General features: G+C 37.7%; 1 protein-coding gene and 1 long non-coding RNA gene across 9 annotated transcripts in view; one reads left to right on the top strand and one right to left on the bottom strand.

Annotated features, from left to right (window-relative positions):
* ERCC6L2 (ERCC excision repair 6 like 2) overlaps positions 1–23,706 on the bottom strand; it is a 197,074-nt gene that overhangs the window by 149,010 nt on the left and 24,358 nt on the right. For 3 of the 8 annotated variants that reach the window (XM_032266361.1, XM_032266360.1, XM_032266362.1), the window contains exons 1-2: positions 22,106–22,624; positions 17,712–18,136 (exon numbers count right to left, since the gene is read on the bottom strand). In XM_032266361.1, the coding sequence (XP_032122252.1) occupies positions 17,712–18,136; positions 22,106–22,151 (471 nt within the window). In that variant the 5' untranslated portion in view covers positions 22,152–22,624. Of the gene's footprint in view, positions 1–17,711; positions 18,137–22,105; positions 22,625–23,706 lie in introns of those variants that run through there. The other 5 variants (XM_032266355.1, XM_032266356.1, XM_032266353.1 and 2 more) reach the window with 5 other exon arrangements.
* Positions 245–15,942, top strand: LOC116541876. The gene is made up of 3 exons (XR_004264987.1): positions 245–255; positions 12,655–12,658; positions 15,852–15,942. It is a non-coding gene; the product is annotated as an uncharacterized LOC116541876 (long non-coding RNA).

The following is a 23,706-nucleotide window of genomic DNA, read 5'->3' as shown; positions in this document are numbered from 1 at the left end:
CACCATTGCACTCCAGCTTAGGCAACAGGAGTGAAACTCCATCTCAAAAAAAAAACAAGTTGACATATGCCAGGCCACAGAAGTCTCAATGCATTTCAATATATGGAAACCATACAGAATATGTTCCTTGATCACAATACAATAGAAATAACAAAAACAGAAGCAGAAAATCTTCAAATGTTTGGACAGTAAGGAACAGAATTCAAAGAGCTCACAATATAAATCATAAAATATTTGAATAAAATAACAATATATGTTGAATTTGTAGAATACAGCAAAAGCTTGTACCTTAGGGACTTAAATGAATATTACAGACAGTCCCCAGCTCATGACGGTTCAACTTGCAATTTTTCAATTTACGATGATGTAAAAGTAATATGCATTCAAAGAAACTGTAAAACAAGTACTCATACAATCATTGTTTTTTACTTTCAGTACAATATTCAATAAACTATATGAGATTCAACACTTTAGTATGAAATAGGCACTGTGTTCAATGATTTTGCCCAACTATAGGCTAATGTAAGTGTTCTGAGCATGTTTAAGATAGGATAGGTTAAGCTATAATGTTCAATAGGTTAGTGTATTAAATGAGTTTTCAACTTATAATATTTTCAACTTACAATGGGCTTTGGGGACATAATCCCACTGTAAGTCAAGGAGCATCTGTATTAGGAAAGAAGAGGGACTATCAATCAGATATCAAAGAATGTATCTCAAAAACTTATGAAAATAACAGAAAATTTAACACAAAACGCAGAAATTACTAAAGCATACAATAAAAATTAGAAATACCTAATGTAGATGATGGGGTGATGGATGCAGCAAACCACCATGGCACGTGTATACCTATATTACGAACCTGCACGTTCTGCACATGTACTCCAGAACTTAAAGTATAATAAATAGATAATAAATAAGTGAAAAGAAAATGATCAATGATGCCAAATAATCATCCTTTGAAAGAATTTTTAAAATCAACCCCTGGCAAAATTGATAAAGAAAAAAGAGAAGAGAAAAGGCAAACAAAAAATATGTATAGCCCATAATAATGCTTTGTCAATAAATGTGAAAATTTGGATGAAATGTAGAAATAGAATTTATCAAAACCGACAAAAAGGAAATTTACATACCCATAAAACCATGAAAGAAACCTAAATATGCAATTATAAACCTTCTACAAAGAAAATTAGGGGCCATATAGTTTCACCAATAAATTCTACCTAATGCTTAAGAAAAATATAATACCAATCTGTAACATACCCCTTCAGGATTTAGAAAAAGGGGAAAATATTCTCAACTCATTTCATGAGTTCAACATAACTTAAGAAAAGCTGACAAGAACATTATAAAACAGGAAATTTACAAGCCAAGTTCTCCTACTCATATAGAAACAAAACTCTTAAACAAAGTGTTAGCACAGGGAACATAGAAATTTTAAAAAGGATATAAATATACACCAAAGCTAAACTGGGTATATTCTATAAATGTAAGTTTGGTTTAACCTTCGAAATTTAAGTATTAGGTAGTTATAGCTAGATATTTTATGCAATACACTTAGCATTCCTAACTCCTAGATTCCTTCAAATGAGACTAGCATGACTTATTACAAGACACTTATATTTTACATGAAGCAGTACATTATTAGGTACACTGCAAAAAGTTCACAATGTGTATTTGATCACTAGAACAACCACTAAAAATATAAAGCAAAGACGTATAAAAAGTCAATAAAAAAATTAAAATAAAATTCTTAAAAAATACCATTATCAACCCAAAAGAAGGCAGGAAAGGAGTGGAGAAACAGAAAACAAGCTGTTCAAACTGTTCAAATCAGACTGTTGCTGAATGAACAGAAAACAAATAATAATATGTTATATCCGAATCCAAACATAACAAGAATTACATTAAAGGTAAATGAACTAAATATTCCAATTAAATATCAGAGATTGTTAGAACGAATAAAAGAGCTGTCTACACGGAACATTACATAATAATGAAATAGTCAATTCATCAAGAAGATGTAACAACCATAAAGGTCTGTAACCCTAATAACAGAGCGTCAAAATATATGAAGGTAAAACTGGTAGATTAAAAGAAATAGACATATCTGGCTGTGGTTCACGTGGTGGTTCATGCCTGTAATCCCAGCACTTCGAGAGGCCCAGGCAGATGGATCACTTGAGGTCAGGAGTTTGAGACCAGCCTGGCCAACATGGTGAAATCCCGCTTCCATTAAAAATATAAAAATTAGCCAGGTATGATAGTACATGCCTATAATCTCAGCTAGTTGGGAGGCCGAGGCCTGAGAATCTCTTAAAACACGATGGAGAGGTTGCAGTGAGCCAAGATCGCCACTGGGTAACAGGGCGAGACCTTGTCTCAAAAAAAAAAAAAAAAAAGAAAAATTCATACTCTTCACCCAGAAATTTGACTTTCAGGAATTCGATCCTTACAGAGAAATACTCTTCAGATTCTATCCTACAGATACTCACTATTTGTCATAGCCTAAAATATACAACAACCCAAAATGTCATTTTCCTTAGGTTCCTGGAGGAATGATAAAGTAAGTTACAGAACATATGATCTATAGTATGCAGTAATTTATTAATTAAGGGATGAGGACAATCCTTATGTATCAACATAAAAAGATCTCCAAGACCCATGTTTAAGTGAAAATTAAAAAAAAAAAAAAAAAACAAGGAGCAGAATAACATATGGAAATAATGATCCAATTTTTAAAATTTATTTACATACACATTAAAATTATAACTTGTTCAACAAAATACAAAATAGACTGGACTTCATAAAACTTTTGTGCATCAAAATAAAATAACAAGAAAATAAAAAGGCAACTACAGAATGGGAGAAAGTATTTGCAAATCATATATCTGATAAGGGATTAGTATCCTAAATACATAAAGAATTCTTACAACTCAATAAAGAAGACAACGAAATTTTAAAAACAGGCAAAAGATTCAAATATATATTTCTTTCTCTAAAGCTACAGAAAAGGCCCAAAACACATACACATACACACACACACACACACACACACACACACACACACACACAAAGGTGTTCAACATCACTGGCCATTATAGAAATGCAAATCAAAACTGTAATAAAATACCACTTCACACATAGTAGGATGGCTATAGTGAAGAAAACAAAAAATAACAAATGTTGGCAATGATGCAGAAGCCTAGGAAACCTAGACAATTGTTGGTAGGAATGTAAAAGGCTTTAGCCGTTGTGGAAAAATAGTACTGCAGTTCCTTGGAAAAAAAGAAACACTGAACTACCATAAAACCCAGTAATTCCACTTCTAGTAATTACATACAAGAGAAATGTTTGTACACAAATGTTTACAGAAGCATTATTCATACACAAATCTTCTACATACAAGAGAAACATTTGTACACAAATGTTTACAGAAGCATCATTCATAATAACAAAAAGGTGGAAACAACCCAAGAACTAGAAAGCGGTAGGAGTTGCACAACATTCTGAATGTGTTAAATGCACTCAATTAACATTGAAATAAATTCAAATAATTAATTTTAAAATTAATCATTTTAAATAATTAATTAATGTTGTGTGGACTTAACCTCAATTTAATAATTGCCAGCTGGGGGTGGTGGCTCTTGCCTGCAACCCCAGCACTTTGGGAGGTTGAAGTGGGCAGATCACCTGAGGTCAGGAGCTAGAGATCAGCCCCACCAACATGGTGAACCCTGGTCTCTACTAAAAATAAAAAAATTAGCTGGGTGTGGTGGCACAAGCCTGAAGTCCCAGCTACTCGATAGGCTGAGGCAGGACAATTGCTTAAACTTGGGAGGCAGGGGTTGCAGTGAGCTGAGATCACGCCACTGCACTCCAGCCTGGGTGACAGAGTTAAGACTCTGTCTCAAAAAAAGAAAAAAAAAAAAAAATTCGAGCTTGCATTTTTATAAGAATGCATTTGTGTATTATGGTGTAACCAAAATTATTTTTATTCTAGAAGAAAGTTTAAAAGTACATATGTCAAGTCAGTGAACATCAATGACTCAATAGGCAGTAGCTATTTTATTGTACTTTAAGTTCTGGGGTATATGTGTAGAACATGCAGGTTTGTTATATACGTATACACAGGCCATGGTGGTTGGCTGCATCCAACACCCCATCATCTACATTAGGTATTTCTCCTAACGCTATCCCTCCCCTAGCTCCCCATACCCCAACAAGCCCTGGTGTGTGGTGTTGGGAAAACTGGCTAGCCATGTGCAGAAAGCAGAAACTGGACCCCTTCCTGACACCTTACACTAAAATTAACTCCAGATGGATTAAAGACTTAAACATAAGACCTAACACCATAAAAACCCTAGAAGAAAATCTAGGCAAAACCATTCAGGACGTAGGTGTAGGCAAGGACTTCATGACCAAAACACCAAAAGCATTGGCAACAAAAGCCAAAATAGACGAATGGGACCTAATCAAACTCCACAGCTTCTGCACAGCAAAAGAAACAGTCATTAGAGTGAATCAGCAACCAACAGAATGGGAAAAAAATTTTGCTGTTTACCACATTCCCCTCCCTGTGTCCATGTGTTCTCATTGTTCAACTCCCACCTATGAGTGAGAAAATGTGGTGTCTGGTTTTCTGTTCTCATGTTAGTTTGCTCAGAATGATGATTTCCACCTTCATCCATGTCCCTACAAAGGACATGAACTCATCCTTTTTTATGGCTGCATGGTATTCCATCGTGTAATATGTCACAATTTCTTTAACCAGTCAATGATTGATGGGCATTTGTGTTGGTTCCAAGTCTTTGCTATTGTGAACAATGCTGCAATAAACATACGTGTGCATGTGTCTTTATAATAGAACAATTTATAATTCCTTGGGTATATGTCCAGTAATGGGATTGCTGGGTCAGACGGTATTTCTAGTTCTAGATCCTTGATGATTGCCACACTGCCTTCCACAATGGTTGAACTAATTTATACTCCCACCAACAGTGTAAAAGCATTCCTATTTCTCCACATCCTTTCCAGCATCTGTTGTCTCCTGACTTTTTAACGATCGCCATTCTAACTGGCGTGAGATGGATTTCAATGTGGTTTTGATTTGCATTTCTTTAATGACTAGTGATGATGAGCTTTTTTTCATGTTTGCTGGCTGCATGTCTTCTTTTGAGAACTGTCTGTTCCTATCATTCACCCACTTTTTGATGGGGTTTTTTCTTATGAATTTGTTTACAGTCTTTGTATATTATGGATATTAGCCCTTTGTCAGATGGGTAAATGGCAAGAATTTTCTCCCATTCTGTAGGTTGCCTGTTCACTCTGATGATAAGTTTCTTTTGCTGTGCAGAAGCTCTTTAATTAGATGCTGTTGCCATTGCTTTTGGTGTTTTAGTCATAAAGTGTTTGTCCATGCCTATGTCCTGAATGGTATCGCCTAGGTTTTCTTATAGGGTTTTTGTGGTTTTAGGTCTTACATTTAAATCTTTAATCCATCTTGAGTTAATTTTTGTATAAGGTGTAAGGAAGGGATCCAGTTTCAGCTTTCTGAATATGGCTAGCCAGTTTTTCCAACACCGTTTATTGAATAGGAATTCCCTTCCCCATTGCTTGTTTTTGTCAGGTTTGTCAAAGATCAGATGGTTGTACATGTGTCACATTATTTCTGAGGCCTCTGTTCTGTTCCACTGGTCTATGTATCTGTTTTGGTACCAGTACCTTACTGTTTTGATTACCATAGCCTTGTAGTATAGTTGGAAGTCAGGTAGCATGATGCCTCCAGTTTTTTGTTTTCTTCTTAGAATTGCCTTGGCTATGCGGGCTCTTTTTTGGTTCCATATGAAATTTAAGGTGGTTTTTTTCCAATTCTGTGAAGAAAGTCAATGGCAGCTTGATGGAGATAGTGTTGAATCTAAAATTACTTTGGGCCATATGGCCAATTTTCATATTGATTATTCTTAACCATAAGCATGGAGTGTTTTTCCATTTGTTTGTGTCCTCTCGTATTTCCTTGAGCGGTGGTTTGTAGTTCTCCTTAAAGAGGTCTTTCCCATCCCTTGTTAAGTTGTATTTCTAGGTATTTAATTCTCTCTGTAGCTATTATGAATGGGAGTTCACTCATGATTTGGCTCTCTGTCTGTCTGTTATTGTATAGGAATGCTTGTGATTTTTGCACATAAATTTTGTTTCCTGAGACTTTGCTGAAGTTGTTTATCACCTTAAAAAGATTTTGGGCTGAGATGATGGGGTCTTCTAAATATACAATCATGCCATCTGCAAATAGAGACAATTTTACTTCCTCTTTACCTATCTGAATACCCTTTATTTCTTTCTCTTGCCTGACTGCTCTGGTCAGAAATTCCAATACTATGTTGAATAGGAGTGGTGAGAAAGGGCATTCTTGTCTAGTGCCAGTTTTCAAAGGGAATGCTTCCAGTTTTTGTCCATTCGGTGTTCTATTGGCTGTGGGTCTGTCATAAATAGCTCTTATTATTTTGAGATACGTTCCATCAATTCCTAGTTTATTGAGTTTTTAGAATGAAGGATTGTTGAATTTTTTTGATAGCATTCTCTGCATCTATTGAGATAATCATGTGGGTTTTGTCTTTGGTTCTGTTTATGTGATGGATTACGTTTATAGATCTGTGTATGTTGAACCAAGCTTGCATCCCAGGGATGAAGCCAACTTGATAGTGATGGATAAGCTTCCAGATGTGCCGTTGGATTTGGTCTGCCAGTATTTTATTGAGGATTTTCGCATCAATGTTCATCATGGATACTGGCCTGAAATTTTCTTTTTTAGCTGTGTCTCTGCCAGGTTTTGGTATCAGGAAGATGTTGGCCTCATAAACTGAGTTAGGGAGGATTCCCTCTTTTTCTACTGTTTGGAATAGTTTCAGAAGGAATGGTACCAACTCCTCTTTGCACCTCTGGTAGAATTTGGCTGTGAAGCCATCTGGTCCCGGACTTTTTTGGTTGGTAGGCTATTAATTGCTGCCTCAATTTCACACCTTGTTATTGGTCTATTCAGGGATTTGACTTCTTCCTGGTTTAGTCTTGGGAGGGTGTAGTGTCCAGGAATTTATCCTTTCTTCTAGATTTTCTGTTTTATTAGTGTAGAGGTGTTTATAATATTCTCTGATGGTAGTTTGTATTTCCAAGGGGTCAGTGGTGATACGGCCTTTATCATTTTTTATTTTATCTATTTGATTCTTCTCTCTTTTCTTCTTTATTAGTCTGGCTAGCACTCTATTTTGTTGATCTTTTCAAAAAACCAGCTCCTGGATTCACTGATTTTTTGAAGGGTTTTTTAAATATCTCTATCACCTTCAGTTCTGCTCTGATCTTAGTTACTTCTTGTCTTCTGCTGGCTTTTTGTTTGTTCTTGCTTCTCTAGTTCTTTTAATTGTGGCATTAGGGTATTAATTTTAGATTGTTCCTGCTTTCTCTGTTGGGCATTTAGTGCTATGAATTTCCCTCTACACGCTGTTTTAAATGTGTCCCAGAGATTCTGGTATGTTGTGTCTGCATTCTAATTGGTTTCAAAGAACACCTTTATTTCTGCCTTCATTTTGTTATTTATCCAGTAGTCATTTAGGAGCAAGTTGTTCAGTTTCCATGTAGTTGTGCAATTTTGAGTTTCTTAATCTTGAGTTCTAATTTGATAGCACTGTGGTCTGAGAGACTGTTATGATTTTCATTCTTTTGCATTTGCTGAGGAGTGTTTTACTTCTAATTATGTGGCCAATTTTAGAATAGGTGTGATGTGGTACTGAGAACAATGTATATTCTGTTGATTTGGAGTGGAGAATTCTACAGATGTTTATTAGGTGAGCTTGGTACACAGCTAAGTTCAACTCCTGAATATCCTTGGTAATTTTCTGTTTCAAATATTGACAGTGGGGTGTTAAAGTCTCCCACTATCACTGTGTGGGAGTCTAAGTTTCTGTAGGTCTCTAAGAACTTGCTGTATGAATCTGGGTGCTCCTGCACTGGGTGCATATATATTTAGGCTAGTTAGCTCTTCTTGTTGCATTCACTCCTTTACCATTATGGAATGCCCTTGTCCCTTTTGATCTTCGATGGTTTAAAGTCTATTTTATCAGAGACTAGGATTGCAACCCCTACTTTTTTTTTTTCTTTCCATTTGCTTGGTAAATATTTCTCCACCCCTTTATTTTTAGCCTATATGTGCCTCTGCACATGAGATGGGTCTCCTGAATACAGCACACTGATGGGTCTTGATTCTATCCAATTTGTCAATCTGTGTCTTTTAATTGGGGCATTTAGCCCATTTATGTTTAAGGTTAATATTGTTATGCATGAATTTGATCCTGCCATTATGATGCTAGCTGGTTATTTTGCCCATTAGTTGAAGCAGTTTTTTCCCAGTGTCAATGGACTTTACAATTTAGTGTATTTTTGCAGTGGCTGTTACCAGTTGTTCCTTTCCATGTTTAGTCCCTCCTTCAGGAGCTCTTGTAGGGCAGGCCTGGCGGTGACAAAATGTCTCAGCATTTGCTTGCCTGTAAAGGATTTTATTTTTCCTTTGCTTATGATGCTTAGTTTGGCTGGATATGACATTTCGGGCTGAAAATTCTTTTCAGCAGTAGCTGTTTTTAATCCCAGTACTTTGGAAGGCAGAAGTGGGGATGGGCAAGCTCAGGAGTTTAAGTCCAGCCTGGGCAACATGGTGAAACCCCACATCTACAAAAAATAAAGCCAGGCGTGGTGGTGCACATCTGTAGTCCCAGCTACTCGCAAGGCTGAGGTCAGAGGATCACTTGAGCCAGGAGGTCAAGCCTGCAGTAAGCCAAGATTACACCACTGCATTCCAGCCTGGGCAAAAGAGCCAGCCACTGTCTCAAAAAACAAAAACATATTAGCTATTTTTCTGGTATCATTCCTTAAGGTAAGAAGGCTTTGTTCCTTGCATATGATCTTGTACATAATAAACAAAGTAGCTTTTGCAAATTATGTTGTCTAAAATATTATAAAATGATAAATAGAAGGGTCAAAACTTGTCCTAAGTTTTAAAATATTCTAACAGTGTTGGCATGTCAATTTTCAGGACTTAAGGCAAAGACTTTCGTGTTTGACCAGCCAGCTTCATACTAGCTATGTGACACTGGGTAATTTACATAACCTTTCTATGTAAATCTTTCCTGCTTTCTCTGTTGGGCATTTAGTGCTATGAATTTCCCTCTACATACTTTTGTATATTGAGATCTTTTGTATATTGACACATTAATGCTAACATCACCATAATACCTATTATATTTTAATTAATATAATTAACATATAGCTAAGACTGTTAGTCGTTTTAGCTAGCTTCAATAATTTCAATATCTTCACCAATTTCAATATTTTCACCAATTAAATAGAGGCAGGAATACCTAATTAACATAAATGTTTAATGGAATATATTTATCATAAAGCCTGGTAAATATAGACAATACAAGTTATAACCACAGAACCATACTATTACCCAATTCAACTTAAAATTCACTAATGCATTCAAGAAAAATATATTTATTACCTACTAAATACCAAGATGCTGGAATAGTCTAGATGAAAGGCTATTTCTATCATTCAATAGCGTGAAATCAAACTGATATGGGGCGACAGGGAAGAGGTAGTTAGGAGATGTGCTGGGGAAGCATGGCACAGAAAAAAGTAGACAGATAACCAGAAATAAACAGTTACTGAAGAATTCAGTGAGAGATTAATGTGAGCAAACTGGCTGAAGTACAGTATAAATTAAAGGAAAGGGAAAGGACAATCCACAAATGACTGAATTTAAGCACTGGACAATTTAAATATTTTTAACATCACCTAAGTAAAAGATCTTTGATGTATGTTCACAATTTTCATTTTATAAATATTTTTAAATTTACATTTTGTATTCAAAACTATATAGTCTAAGATTAGAATTTACTGAATTCCTTGATGGTGCAAATATGCATAACATTCTGGGTTTTGACTACCTCTTGGAATATAACTTAATACTGATCACGGAAAGTTTATAATTAAAAGTACAGGTAATTGGCATATTGACTGGAAAGGGGCATAAAAAAACTTTTTAGGATAAGGAAATTGTCCTATATTTTGATTAGCACATTAGTTACACAGATATACACGTTTGCCAAAGCTCCTTAAGCAGTATACTTGAGATTTGTACATTTTACTGTTATAAGTGTACCTTAATTAAAGGATTAAAGATACACAGATGTGCACACACACAAACACATATATTGATAGATATACTCTTTTTAATTTCAGGCAACTGGTCCTCAGAGGCTGCTAAAAGGCAAAAGAAATACCTATTAGATACCATAACAATTTAAGTGAGGTAATATAAGATCTAATCCACTGATTTGCTCTTAACTCATCTACGGATTGTTTCATTATAGAAAAATTATATTCCTAATTGTGTAAAGTCGTAATTCAATTTGTTCATCTATCCAAGATGATATACAATCTTAATTCTAACTTCATTTGTCAAAATCTCTAAAACAAAGATATGTGAAATATATCTTTTATTTATTTAAGAATCTCAGAGCTTTGGAAGATGTTTATAGGTGGTGGCTAAATCTATAAACTCTAATTATAGATTAGCTTTACTTAATTCACTAAATCCACTAATGATTTTTAAAATTTTTTGTATCTCATTTAAATAATCTACACTACCTCTAACACTGCTCATCCACCCACCCACCCCCAAAAATTAATGTGAAACAACAATAAATTTCAGTTGATAATACACACTACTAACTGGAGAAGCTAGCTAAAACCACTAACAAACTCTTAGCCATATATTAATTAAAATATACTAATAGGTATCACAGTAATGCTAGCATTAATGTGTCAATATACAAAAGATAGACAGGGAAGGGAGAACATGAAGAACAGCATAGGTGGATTTTATGGACCAGGACTATAAATGGCACTCATCACTTCTACCCTTATTTCCATTGGTGGAACCCGATCACAAGCCCACTGACATAAAAGGAGATCTGGGAAACGCAGTCTCTGTCAGTCAGCCCAAACTCCGAGAAAGCAAAGGAAATCATTATTTTGGGTGGAGATCTAGCCATCTTATCACACTATAGTGGTCCAGTAGAGGTCTATCAAAATGTTAATTCACAGAAGACGAATGACAAATTTACAATGAAGGTTTACAAAACTTATCTCCAAAGAAAAACCAGAACATGTTTTATTGTGGAATAGTTCTAAAATTGCTTACAGATGAAAAGAATAAAAACAAATATTTAAATCAGCCACCTCTAGAATAGTGAAAGGCCAAAAATTGCATTTCAGAAATGAAATACCACTCTGGGAAAGCTTTCTGTTTTTACATGCATTCCTTTCTAAACTCTGTCAGGCCAACAGTTTTATAGGCCATCTTTCCACACATAGTCAGCTTATGACATACAGACTAAACCTGAGGCTGGGAAAAAGGTCAGCAAACCTTCCCTTAGACCAGAACAGAAGAAGGCATAGCAAAAAACTGTCTATTTTTTATAGGACAAAAAGAGAAAAATGTCTACTTACTTTTCAACTCCCTGGGAGATAAAAAGTACAGAGAGAGTGGCTCAGAAGCACACTTCCAAAAGTATGATGATTTTTGCTTGCTGTAAAAAAAACCACACACACAAAGTGCTGTTTTGAAAGGGAGTCTAGCTCACTTATCTTTTACAGAGTTCTCTCCTAAAATCAGAACTACCTGCCAAAACAAGACAGACAATTTTATCTTTGAAATAATAGTACATTTTGGTTTCTGCTTTAAAGGGCTTAGGGATCTGGAATCTGGAGGTTAATTAACCTTCACATTGGATATTACAGCATTTTCTCCATGAATGAAAATAAAGACAATATTATTCTTCTCTTTATTACTATATTCCTGAGTGAATAACATGACTTGAGATCCAAAGAACCTTCATATTTTAGTGTAGCTTTAAATCTACTGAAGATCATATTATCCAAAAAAAGGTACTGAAAATAACCTAAGAAAGCTTTAACTATCAGCAATCCCATTATTTCTTTCAAGACCAAGGTTTACTAAACTTATCTTTTAAATACAACAGCCTTTAGTAATTACATTTTCAATAATGTAATATCTAATAATATAGAAACAAAAATTCAAAAAATGTCTTTATGCTTTGCAAAATTATCTCTCTGCTACTCAAAAAGTACTAATATCTTCTTCACAGAGCAGATGAGAAAGTAAATATGGTAAGACATATTACTGCATCTGCTTAACAGTAGTCCTTAAGACTTTGGTGTCTGTGAAAGCTAATTACCACATTACGATTAAAATCTAAATTATTTTGATTCAACGAGTTTGAGTCCTTCTCTTTCGTGATAAACCTTTCAAATACTATATTAGAGGTATGCATTCAGGAAAAAATTAAATTAAAACTCAATTCAATACTCAAAGTTTTGTAGATTTCCAAAAGCAAAGTACAAAAACACGAACTTCCCTGTGGAGTCTTCTTTGACACCCTCAGGCAGGCTTGTTTCTCCCCTCCAACGCACTTATCAAACTAGATTTCTTTTTATTACCCTTTTGTGAACTCTGTAAGCTTAGGTGTATTACTCAGGGTTCTCTAGAGGGACAGAACTAATGGAATAGATATATATATAAAGGGGAGTTTATTAACTCACACGATCACAAAGTGCCACAATAGGCCATCTGTAGGCTGAAGAGCAAGGAGAGCCAGTGCAAGTCCCAAAACTGAAGAACTTGGGAGTCCAATGTTCGAGGGCAGGAAGCATCGAGCATGGGAGAAAGATGTAGGCTGGGAGGCTAGGCCAGTCTCTCTTTTCACATTTTTCTGCCTTACATTCTAGCCACACTGGCAGCTGATAAGATTGTGCCCACAAGATTAAGTATGGGTCTGCCTTTCCCAGCCCACTGACTCAAATGTTAATCTCTTTTGGCATCACCCTCACAGACACACCCAGGATCAATACTTTGTATCCTTCAATCCAATCAAGTTGACACTAGTATTAACCACCAGAGTAGGTATCATATGCATTTATATTAAGCTCTTCAGTGTCAATCACAGTCCCCGGCCCAGAGTGGGTACTTATTAAATGTCAACCAATTGAATAAATGGTTAAAAGTTGAGTAAAAGACTTTTAATTAACTGCATTATTAAGTCAAAAGATGAAGGCAGCAAATAATAGAAGGGAAAAAAAATAAGAGTTCTAGAATAGAAATGAAAATGATTACTTCTGTGCCTGATGCTAGATTGGGAAGTCATTTAGTACTCCTGTGCCTGTTAAGTTAAAAAGTTGAACACAATTTTCTCTAATATCATTTCCATTTCTAAATTTTTTTTAAACAATGAAATGGTCATCATCCTATGTATAAATATTCACATAGAAGCCAGGCACAGTAGCTTCTGCCTGTAATCCCAGCACTTTAAAAGGTCAAGGTGGGCGGATCACTTGAGCTCCGGAGTTCAAGACCAGCCTGGGCAGCATGGCAAAACCCCATCTCTACCAAAAATACAAAATAATTAGCTGGGTGTGGTGATGAGTGACTATGGTCTCAGCTACTTGGGAGGCTAAGTGGAAGGATGGCTTGAGCCTGGGAGGCGGAGGTTGCAGTGAGCTGAGATCGTGCTACCGCACTCCAACCTGGATGAGAGAGTGAGACCCCATCTCAAAAAAAACAAAAAAAGAAAAAAAAAAAAAGATTCACATACACTAAACATCTCTTAACCAATGTTCACTGAACTCACCAGATTAATCCAAGTTTTCTATCCCCCCTAAAAAAACATACCGTCTGAGCAAAGGCTCTCAAACTACAGTGGGCCTCGGAATTACCTGGAGCATTTGTTAAAACACAGATTGTTGTCCTCTCCTACTGCCCCAGTTACTAATTCATTATGTCTGCAGTGAGACCCAGTAATTCACAATTCTAACAAGTTCCCAGATGACACGAATGCTGCTGACCCAAAGATCCACTTTAGAGAATAACCACTCCATGGTAAGCACCCACTCACCTCTTTTGCTATCACTGACTTGTCTGACTACCAAAGGTCAGGTTCCCAAACCTGTATACTCCAGCTGAAACTGTTCATTGTCTTCACACTAGATAATTATCATGTAAATGTACAGAAGGGATTCATTTTCAAATTATCTGTTGCATTTACATGTGAGAATTCTGTGATATATCGGGAAACAGTCATAAAAATCTTGGATTTTGTACTCAAATTTCCTCCCAAGCATCTTTTTCAGTCCCACTAAAAGTAAAAATAGTAGGTGATGAACTGCATGGTGTTGAACATATCATGGGCACAAATGGACATGAGGAAATCTGGGCGTTATCGGTATGTACATCATCTTGGCTGTGATGATCTTTTCTTGAATGCATGTGTGTAAGATAAAATACATTAATGTCTGCTACTTTAAAATGCAACAAAAGACAGGTGGATATGATAAACCACGTATAATGAAATATTAACACAATCTAAGTGGTGAAAACATGCCTTTTCATTGTACAATTCTTCTAACTCTTCTATATTTTAGAAAAATTTCAGAAGATGTTTGGGAATAATTAGTTTATAATCTTTGACAAAAAAAAAATCTGCTTATAAGATAGTAGTTATTATGTGACACCATTTTTTGCTTATGTGTGTTTGTGTGTGAATTTACAGAAGTATACGTGTGTATGAGGGCATATAATTATGTATGTTGCATATTCAACTGTGCCCTCTTAACCAGATCTGTCCTTTCAATTAACTGAAAAATCAAGTCTTTCCTATCCCCAAACAACACAAAACAAACAAACAAGAAACTCCCTCAAATTCTCACCTCTCTCTTCAGCTACTACTAGGTCACTTTTATTCCCTTTCAAAGCCACATTTCTTAAAGAGGTAAATACACTTTCTGTGTCCATGTCTTCAACTACTCCATTATGGTTTGTGCCTGAAAGCTCCAGCAAAATGGTTGTTGCTCACCATACCAATGATTTCTATGTCACTAAAACAAATGGACATTTTTCAATCCTCATCCCCCATAGAATGTAAAATGTTAAATTCACCTACTTTTAAATTTGAAATGAGGGAAGGAAACTTAGCTTAAAAGAAAAGTTCAATTTCCTATCATGGCCAAATTAGAATATAAAAAGGGGGAAACTTAAGGGATGAAATCAGGAAAAAGAGAAAAAAAGAAGATAAAACTATGGCTCAAACAGTAAATGTCAATGGTCTGTTTTTATTATCAATTAATTTTACTACATTTTGAAATTCCAGTTAACACATTAATCATTCACATTTCTTCAACTGGCTTTGTCATCGTATCTACAGAAGCTCTATCTATCTATAGAATCTCTATCTTAAATATTTTACTATGAACTGTAAAATAAAGTACATTTCTTTGTAACATGGGTTTCAGAGATGAAAGCCTTCAAATTTGAGAATAAAATGTATACCAGAATTTGATTTGAATTATATTTAAGCTGCAGGGTAATGGTTTCCAAACAGTTCACTTTTGTAGCACCCTCATGTTTCTTATTTTGAAGTTGAACATCAAAGAATTGTGGTAAGAAACATTCTACCACAGGCAAAAATTGTAAAAGTCTATGTGAAAATAGTTATAGCAGGGCTTTAATTAATTAATTTTCCTTCAGTACTCATTTGTAATCTTGGTCACAGAGGTACGACTGAAATACTAGGGTTTCGGTCTAAGACCTGCTACTCACCATACAGAAAGTCAATCACTGAGACAAGTATTGTCAAGGAAAAAGGCTTTAATCTGGCACTGTAGCCAAGGATCAGTCTCAAATCCATCTCCCTGACTGACTAAAATTAGGAGTTTATACAGCAGGGAAGAAATAAAACAGGAACATGAGAAGGCTAAGGAGGTAATCTGATGAATGAGGCCTGGTGTCTCACTGTCTGGACCCTATGGTTTGGTGAGTTTCATTTTTTGATACTTTTTAAGAGGCCTGGGGGTCCTTTCGTGAGGAAGGAACTCAGATAAACAGAAGTTTCAAGCTTTAGGACCAGAAGGGGTCAATTTCTATGTTCATCCAAAAACAAACAAAAAACAAAACTGTCTATGGGACCATTGGGTCAGTTTCAATGGCGGTTTCTTGAAGGCTACTTTCTATATTCTTGCTATCTATCCTCCACTTGCACACAGGACATGCTAAATAATTGTTTGTAGAATATAGGAAGAAAGCAAATTCACTTATTCCACAACCAATTATTTAGCATGACCAATGTGCAGATCTAAAAACTATCTGCACTGCCTAAGCTTGAAGGAACATAGAATGTGGTTAATGGTATATGATTATTGAAAGACTTTATGTTAGCCTAGCTTTTCACACCAGACCTTTACACGCAGTAGCATTATTTGGCTATTTTTTTTCTTTTCTTTTTCCTCATTCCGTCATTCGTGGCTGAAATTTGACTATTTATAAATATTAAATTAGTTTTTCACTTACCTTTGAGTTCCAATAACTAATGGAGGTAATATGAAGAAGAAAATAGCTTAAACTCAATTATAAGAAAGGAAACAGAATAACAACTTAATTACCAACTAGGCACACACATCTGAAAATCTGAATTGTTTAGTATAAAGTCTAGATTCAAAATTCTTTTCGGATCACAAACCTCTTTGAAAATCTAGGGAAAGCTAAAGACCCTCTAGTAGGCAGATTCTGACAGGCTCACAGTAATACCCACTTCTTAGTATTCCTAATCTTGTTTAATCTCCTTCCCTTGAGTTCTGGCTGGACCTAGCGACTTGCTTCTAAGAAGAGATTATGACAAAAGTAAGATTATGACTCACCAAAGACCATGGCTTCCGTTTCACTAGTGCAGTCTCTTGACATCTTACTTGCTCTCCTTGATGACGCAAGCTAACTTGTGTGAGATGCCCCATGAAGAGGCCCTGTGGCAAGAAAGCAAAGGAGGCCTCCAGCCAACAGCTCACAAGAAACTGAATCCTGCCAACAACCAAGTGGGCTACGAAATGAATCTTCCCCAGTCAACTTGAGATGACTGCAGCCTTGCAAGAGGTAAAGCTATAACCCAGCTAGGCGGCAGCTGGATTCCCAACCCGCAGAAACTGTCAGACAATACATGAATATTGTTTTAAGCTGCTAAACATTGGCATAATTTGTTATACAGAAACAGATCCCCTCTTTAGAAAAGTACTTAAGTGCACATATTCTAGTACACGTTTTAGGGAATTTGGAAGTCTCTCTGAAGTTCACAAACAGAACTCCTAGTGACCCAGGGATTCAGATTATGAAACTTCTAACATGATAAACTTCAAACAATATGTACAAAAGGCCTGTAGGAAATCAATTTAACCGTGCTATGTGGTGTACCAAACATTAGAATACTTTCCTTCCATAAAGTATTAAGAAAGTTAAATGACTTCAAATATATTATATCTTAGTACCAGCCTTTCCAAAGGTAAAAATCAAACCAAGTTGTATAAAACATTATTTTTAAATAAAATATTTCAGAGGTACTAAAGTACTGATGATAAAATCACTGAGTCATTGTCCTCAACTTTGAGGACTGCACTATCTAATTGGTGAGACAAACACACACACACGAACACACAAAATAGCTATCATAACAGTTAGCAGTACAAATAGAGATGTACATATAGTATCCTCTCATGTACACAGTAAAGTGACTTTACTGAATTGTAATTGTAATTAAAATAAATACCTGTACTGTTTTTCCAAGCCCCATGTCATCACCAAGAATGCACCCTCTTCCATGGATGTAGTGTCCATAAAGAAACTGGGCTCCTTCTCTTTGATAGTCTCTCAAATATCTATTGATGGTATAAGGAATAGAGTCTCCATCATCAGATAATTTAAAAGCAATAGAAGACGATGGAAATTTTCGGTTTGGAAAATAAGGTTTTTCCAAATCTTCATCATCAAATATAAGATTCCTGGGGCAATCTTTAACAAATTTTATTTCTTGCAGCTGTTTAAGAGGTATTTTCCTTTCTTGAAAATCTGAATATAAGATGACTGCAAATGATTTGCCATTTTCATCCAATGTGATAGATTTTATGCTTGCTTCACAAAGTTTTCCATTATCTGGAGAAGGGGCAAGACATCTTTCTCCTGGATGCCATATGTCTGCAATAATAAAAGAGAAAATAAAATTTCCAAAGCTAGCTTATAAAGTAACACCTCATTTATCCACAGCTATGAGAAAAAAATATATACCTCACATAAATCCCTTTTCCAAAAAACCTGCAACAAGATAAATTATAACATATATGTTTTTCTAAAATATATTTTCAGATATTCTTCTACAATAAACAGAATAAAGGGTACATAATTTATTTCCAGTGGTTCTTTCCCTGGCTGTGTGTCATCATCTCCCCTGGAGTTTAAAAATATACATTCTTAGACACCACCTCTGGTGATCCTTATTCAGCGGATATGCATCATGGGCATCTGGTTTTATTGTTTTGTTTGGTTGTCACTGTTGAATTCAAAAGATAATTCTGATGCATAGCCAGGGTTGAGAACTACCGACTCAAATATTCTTGCTGTCATTCTCACAGACACACACACACATTTCATGATATGGTAGAGTAATCACAAATAGGACTTGGTAATGAGTAAAGTAAAATCCTCTGGACAGCAATACTCTGTGGTTCATCTGTCTGCTCTTATAATTATTCCATCACCTATCTCTAGAAACAGCTGTTTCTTTTCACTGTCAATACTGCTGCTTCTAAACCTTTAACCACTGCTTGCATACAGCTAACCATAGGAACCTCCAATTCAACTACAGTGATGTCACAGCTTTTTCTCTGCTGAGTTTTGAGTAACAATTTTTAGCGGTTAATTCTCAGATCTTTTTCTGCTAAGGTTCTATTATTCTTTAAAGAGCGTGACCTATCTCCTGAACTTATTATGTGCTTAACTGTACAGCTATCTATTTTATTTTCTTAGAAAATATAGCACTATGCATGAAGAGGGAGTCTATTGAGTATACTACTGGCACAATCAAATAAAGAAAACTAAGTAAAAACAATTTTCCTAATGGAATTTCTTACAGCAAGAATCCAAAAATAATTCTATGGCTACAAATATAAGAACACCAGGAATTATTTTTCTTATACATTTCTCACTGAGATCAGATGACCACTGGCAGTTTCCTAGGGTCTTCCTGATGACCTCGAGTTAGATTTTTATAATATTCATGATTACCATATGACATGTTTATACTATCTTAAGCAAGAATAGCTCACTATATGCCTCATCCATCAGTTGTTCCTCAAAAGTAATGTCACTAACTTTGATGAGGTTATTTTACCGTAAAAATAATGAGTACACAGGGAAAAACCTTCTCTCCCACTCTAATCTCTGGAACCAAACTGTTTGACAACTGTTAGACCATTCTAAAAGAGTGTTTTGATGTGAAACTAAAGCCTTGATCCACTGCACAAGTAAAACAGTAGGTCAATGGGCCCGATTTTCACAACAGTAGTATTTGTACTTTAAAACCTAAAGCAACCTTTACAGCAATTCTTATTACTTCTGTTTCACATTATTTGTTTCTACCCAGCAAATGCTGTATTGCTTTATAAGACTTATTTTTTTTATCTATTATTCAACATATTTAAGCACAAATTATATTACACCACACAATGGGTATAAAATGAAGAAAACCAATATAAAAAATGATGGTAATAGCCTTCCTACATCTCATTAATTGGCATCATCATTTAACCAACTTTTCAAGGTAGAAAACTATTAGTCAGCCCTTAATCCGCATGTAATATTACTCCTTACATCCAATCCATCAGAATGTCCTGGTTCTGCCTCAAAAATAAACAACTTTCCTCCATGCCACCATCTCTCTAAAAGCAAAGGCTGGCAAGCATTTTCTGTAGAGTCAGTTATTAGCTATTTGTTACTTTAGATTTTGTAGGCCATACATTCTCTTGCCCTTGTAATGCAAAAGCAACCAGACAATACATGAACAAATGGGCACAGCTGTGTTCCAATAAAACTTTATTTACAAAAAGAATTGTCAGACCAGATTTAGCCTACAGGCAGTAGTTCGCTGACTGCTGCCTTAAAGCATGTCACCACCAACCTTCCCTAAATTATTCTTAACTAGTCAGTCTGTTCCCAGTCCACCTATTTAGAGGAGGGTACCCCATTATTCTCTATCTCATAATTTTATTGCCTCTGTAGCACTTACCATAAGATTTAATTATCATGTCCACTGTTTTTTTTCTTCCACCGGAGAGTAATTTCCATTCCAAGAAAGTATGTACTGTTATAAATTTTATCCCCAGGATCAACACAGAGCCACACAGCAGACTTTCAATAAACATGTGATGAATGTATTCCACATTCTCTTTTTTTTTAAGACAAGAGTCCGTCGCCCAGGCTGGAGTGCAGTGGCACAATCTTAGCTCACTGTAAACCTCAACTCCTGAGCTCAGCAATCGTCCCATTTCAGCCTCCTGAGTAGCTGGGACTACAGGTGTGCACCACCATGCCTGGCTAAATTTTTTATTTTTAGTAGACACAGGGTCTCGCTTATGTTGCCCAGGCTGGCCTCAAACTATCCTCCCGCCTCAGCTTCCCAAAGTATTGGGATTACAGGTGTAAGCCACTGCACCTGGCCTATTTCAAGTTATTGATCTCACAGATCCTTGATATTTTGCGAGAGAGAAAACTAAAAAGTACACAAACATACACATAACTGTAAAAAGTGCATTGGAAGAGAAGAGTGCTTTGAGAAGGGAGTATTCAGAAATGTTAATTTAAAAGGGAAGAGAGTCTAAGAACTGTTATCTCAGGTAAGTGCATAGCATGTGCAAAAAAAAAAAAAAGCCTTAAAATCACACAACTTATTGGACTACCTTTGGTCTCTGAATCTGGATAATTTCTAGAATGAAATAAATTCAGTTAAGTTTGAGTTAGGAATGGATTCCTCAGTATCCAAACTCCAGAACAATTGCTGAAGTTGGGAGGATTACCTGTTGGATTTAACAGGGAAATGGGTTAAGTCTCCTATAATTTGGTGACTCCAAATCACTTGTTTTGGTTTAAACTAATTACCAATTCAACTCATTCTGGTGATAGGATCTCGCTCTCCCTCTCACTCCAATGGCCTCCTGGCTATTCCTCAAGCATGTTCCCTCCCTGGAGCTTTCTGCTCCTTCCACCAATACAATTTCCCTAAATACCAGAAAGATTAGATTTAACAGAAGGAAGGAATAGTATCCACTCGCAGCTTCATTTATTTATTTTTACCTGCCAGGCTCCTATAGCTTTTATATGTGTGGTCCCTGAAGTACAGCGTCATCAATTCCTAGACCTCAGAATTCAGGCTTGTTACTTGCCCTCTCTGAGCTTTACCTCTGAATTCTTCATCTATTTAATAAGATCGGTATCTTCCTCAAAGGAAAGCAAGTAAACAGCATATTGCTGGACTCAGAAAAAAACCAGTCAATACCTGGTAGCTTTTGTTATACAGCACTATTATCAATGGAAGCCATTCATTTGGGTGCCAGAAGGCATCCCAGATGACTTGTGGCAGACAACCACACCTTCTTTAAAACCCCTCTTGGTGACCCATTTAAGGCATAAAGTCCTGACTTGATACGCAATAAAACTCAACAAAATATCTCCACCTTCATTTATTTACGTACTTACAACAAACATCTGCCATTCACTAACAACTGGGACTTACAAGAATGAAAATATTTAACGTTTACTGAGTGCTTTGTACAGGCCAGACGCGGGGTCACAAAACTGCTTTGCCTATTCCCCGCGTCATTTAAGAATCACAAGAACCTAGTAATGATCCCAATTTTCAGATGAGGAACCTGCCCAAAGTCGCTCCGCAAGTAACTGTCAGGGTCAACACTGGATCCCAGAGGCTGACTCCCGAGTTCAGGTTCTCAACACTGAATCGCAGACTGGTCCCAGTCCTGGAGGGATTCACAATCTGCAGCTGTCACTGAAGAGGAGCTACAGCGCAAAACCTCAACACGAAGGGCACCGGCAAGAACTGGTCCAACGCGACGCAGCACACAAGCGTCGGGGAAGGGGCGAGCGCGCAGCTGGTACCTTTGCCGGCGGTTTCCGCGCGGGGCTGAGGCGCCGAGGGATCCATCCGGCCAGGGGGCGGGGCCGAGCCCAGCTGCACGTAACACCCGGAAGACGGCGGAGGACTGCGAGGTGCTCGGCCGGCGGGCCAATGGCGGCCAACGCCACTTCCGGCCGCCCTCCGAGCATCGCTCTCCAGCAACCCAAAGCCAGGCGACGGGGGGAGGGGGATCCCAGCAAAGGTGGCGACTGAAGGGACCCAAGGAGAAGAGGAGGGCGACGTCCGGAGCGGCGGCAGAGCCAGGGGACGCTGTGTGAGGCTGACAAGGCGGCGATTACCTAGTCCTTTTGGGCTTCGCCGCCGTCGGTGGAGGGCAGGAGGCGGGCACAGCGGCCCCGAAACCTCCTTCTCAGGCTCTGGCCGCCCTCTCCTAAGCCCTGCAACATCCAACGCGGTCTTGGAAAATCCCGCGAGAACAGGCTCCGAATTGTGACTGGGTTCTCGCGAGAAAGAAATCTTCCTTTCCGTGGGCGGAGCAATCTTCCCTGCGTCTCTTCCCTAGGAGGCCTGGGGCGGGAAGGTCCGCGGGAGTTGCTAGTGTCGCGAGGTTTCAGGTCGCTCTGAGCAACGCTGGGAAGAACTGGGGAGCTTGGGAGCGCTGTGGCTGTCAAGAGCAGCCGAGGCGGTGGAGGCCTGGCTGAGGGCGTCCCCACGGTCGCGGCTTCTGACCTCTCTGAGCAGCTTGGTTCTTCCGCGGTGGTGCCGCACCCCAGGAACTTCAGGAGCTGCCCCCGGGCCCAGCACGGGGCCAAGTGAAATTAGCGCGTTTTCCTGGATCCTGCAGTTTATAGTGTATCATAAATACTTTAAATCCAAAGCCAACAACAGTTGCTACAAATAAACGTAAAAATACTGTTGAAGTGTAGACTGTTTTCCTCCGTACCATCTGACGTTTCCAGCGGTTCGTTGAAGGCGGGAGAGCGCTAAGCTGTCCGCACTGCGCCTGGGAGCATCCTCAGGGCAGCGCCGCCCACCTGCGGGGTGAAGGACGCGGCCTCTGACGCTCCCAGGCAGCACGGATGGACGGATCCCTAAGTGGCGCCCGTGCGTGTTAAAGTGGCTTTGTGTACTACGTATATCGCGGATTTAGTGAAATACCTGGCGGGGCCTGTATACGTTCTCTGTTGCCACAATAACCAGTGACCACAACCTCTGCGGCTCGAAGCAGCGCGCTGTGTCATCTTGCGGACAACACATTGATTACCTCGCAGTTCTGTAGGTCGGAAGTACTCCCTGGGTGTCACCCGGGCTGCATTCCTTTCCGGAGACCACACGACGATCTTTTCCTTGCCCTTGCCAGCTTCTGTCGACTTGCCTTGGCTTTGGTCCCTTCCTCCATCTTCAAAGCCAGTGATGTGCCATCATCTCTCTCAGCCTTCCATCCTCAAGTCTACCGCTGATTGCAGGTGGGAAAGATTCTGAGGGCTCGCCTGAGTCATCCAGGATCATCTTCCCATTTCCAGGTCTCTGCCCTTAATCACATTAGCAGACTCCTTTTGCCGTGTAAACGAATATATTCAGGAGTTCCGGAGATTACGAGATAAACATCTTTGGGGGATCA

This window comes from Sapajus apella, unplaced genomic scaffold, assembly GCF_009761245.1.
Source record: "Sapajus apella isolate SASKATOON/1434 unplaced genomic scaffold, GSC_monkey_1.0 scaffold158, whole genome shotgun sequence".
In the NCBI taxonomy this organism is placed as follows: domain Eukaryota; kingdom Metazoa; phylum Chordata; class Mammalia; order Primates; family Cebidae; genus Sapajus; species Sapajus apella.
The sequence above is the reverse complement of the archived record's forward strand: the minus strand, read 5'-3'. Positions and strand labels throughout refer to the sequence as shown.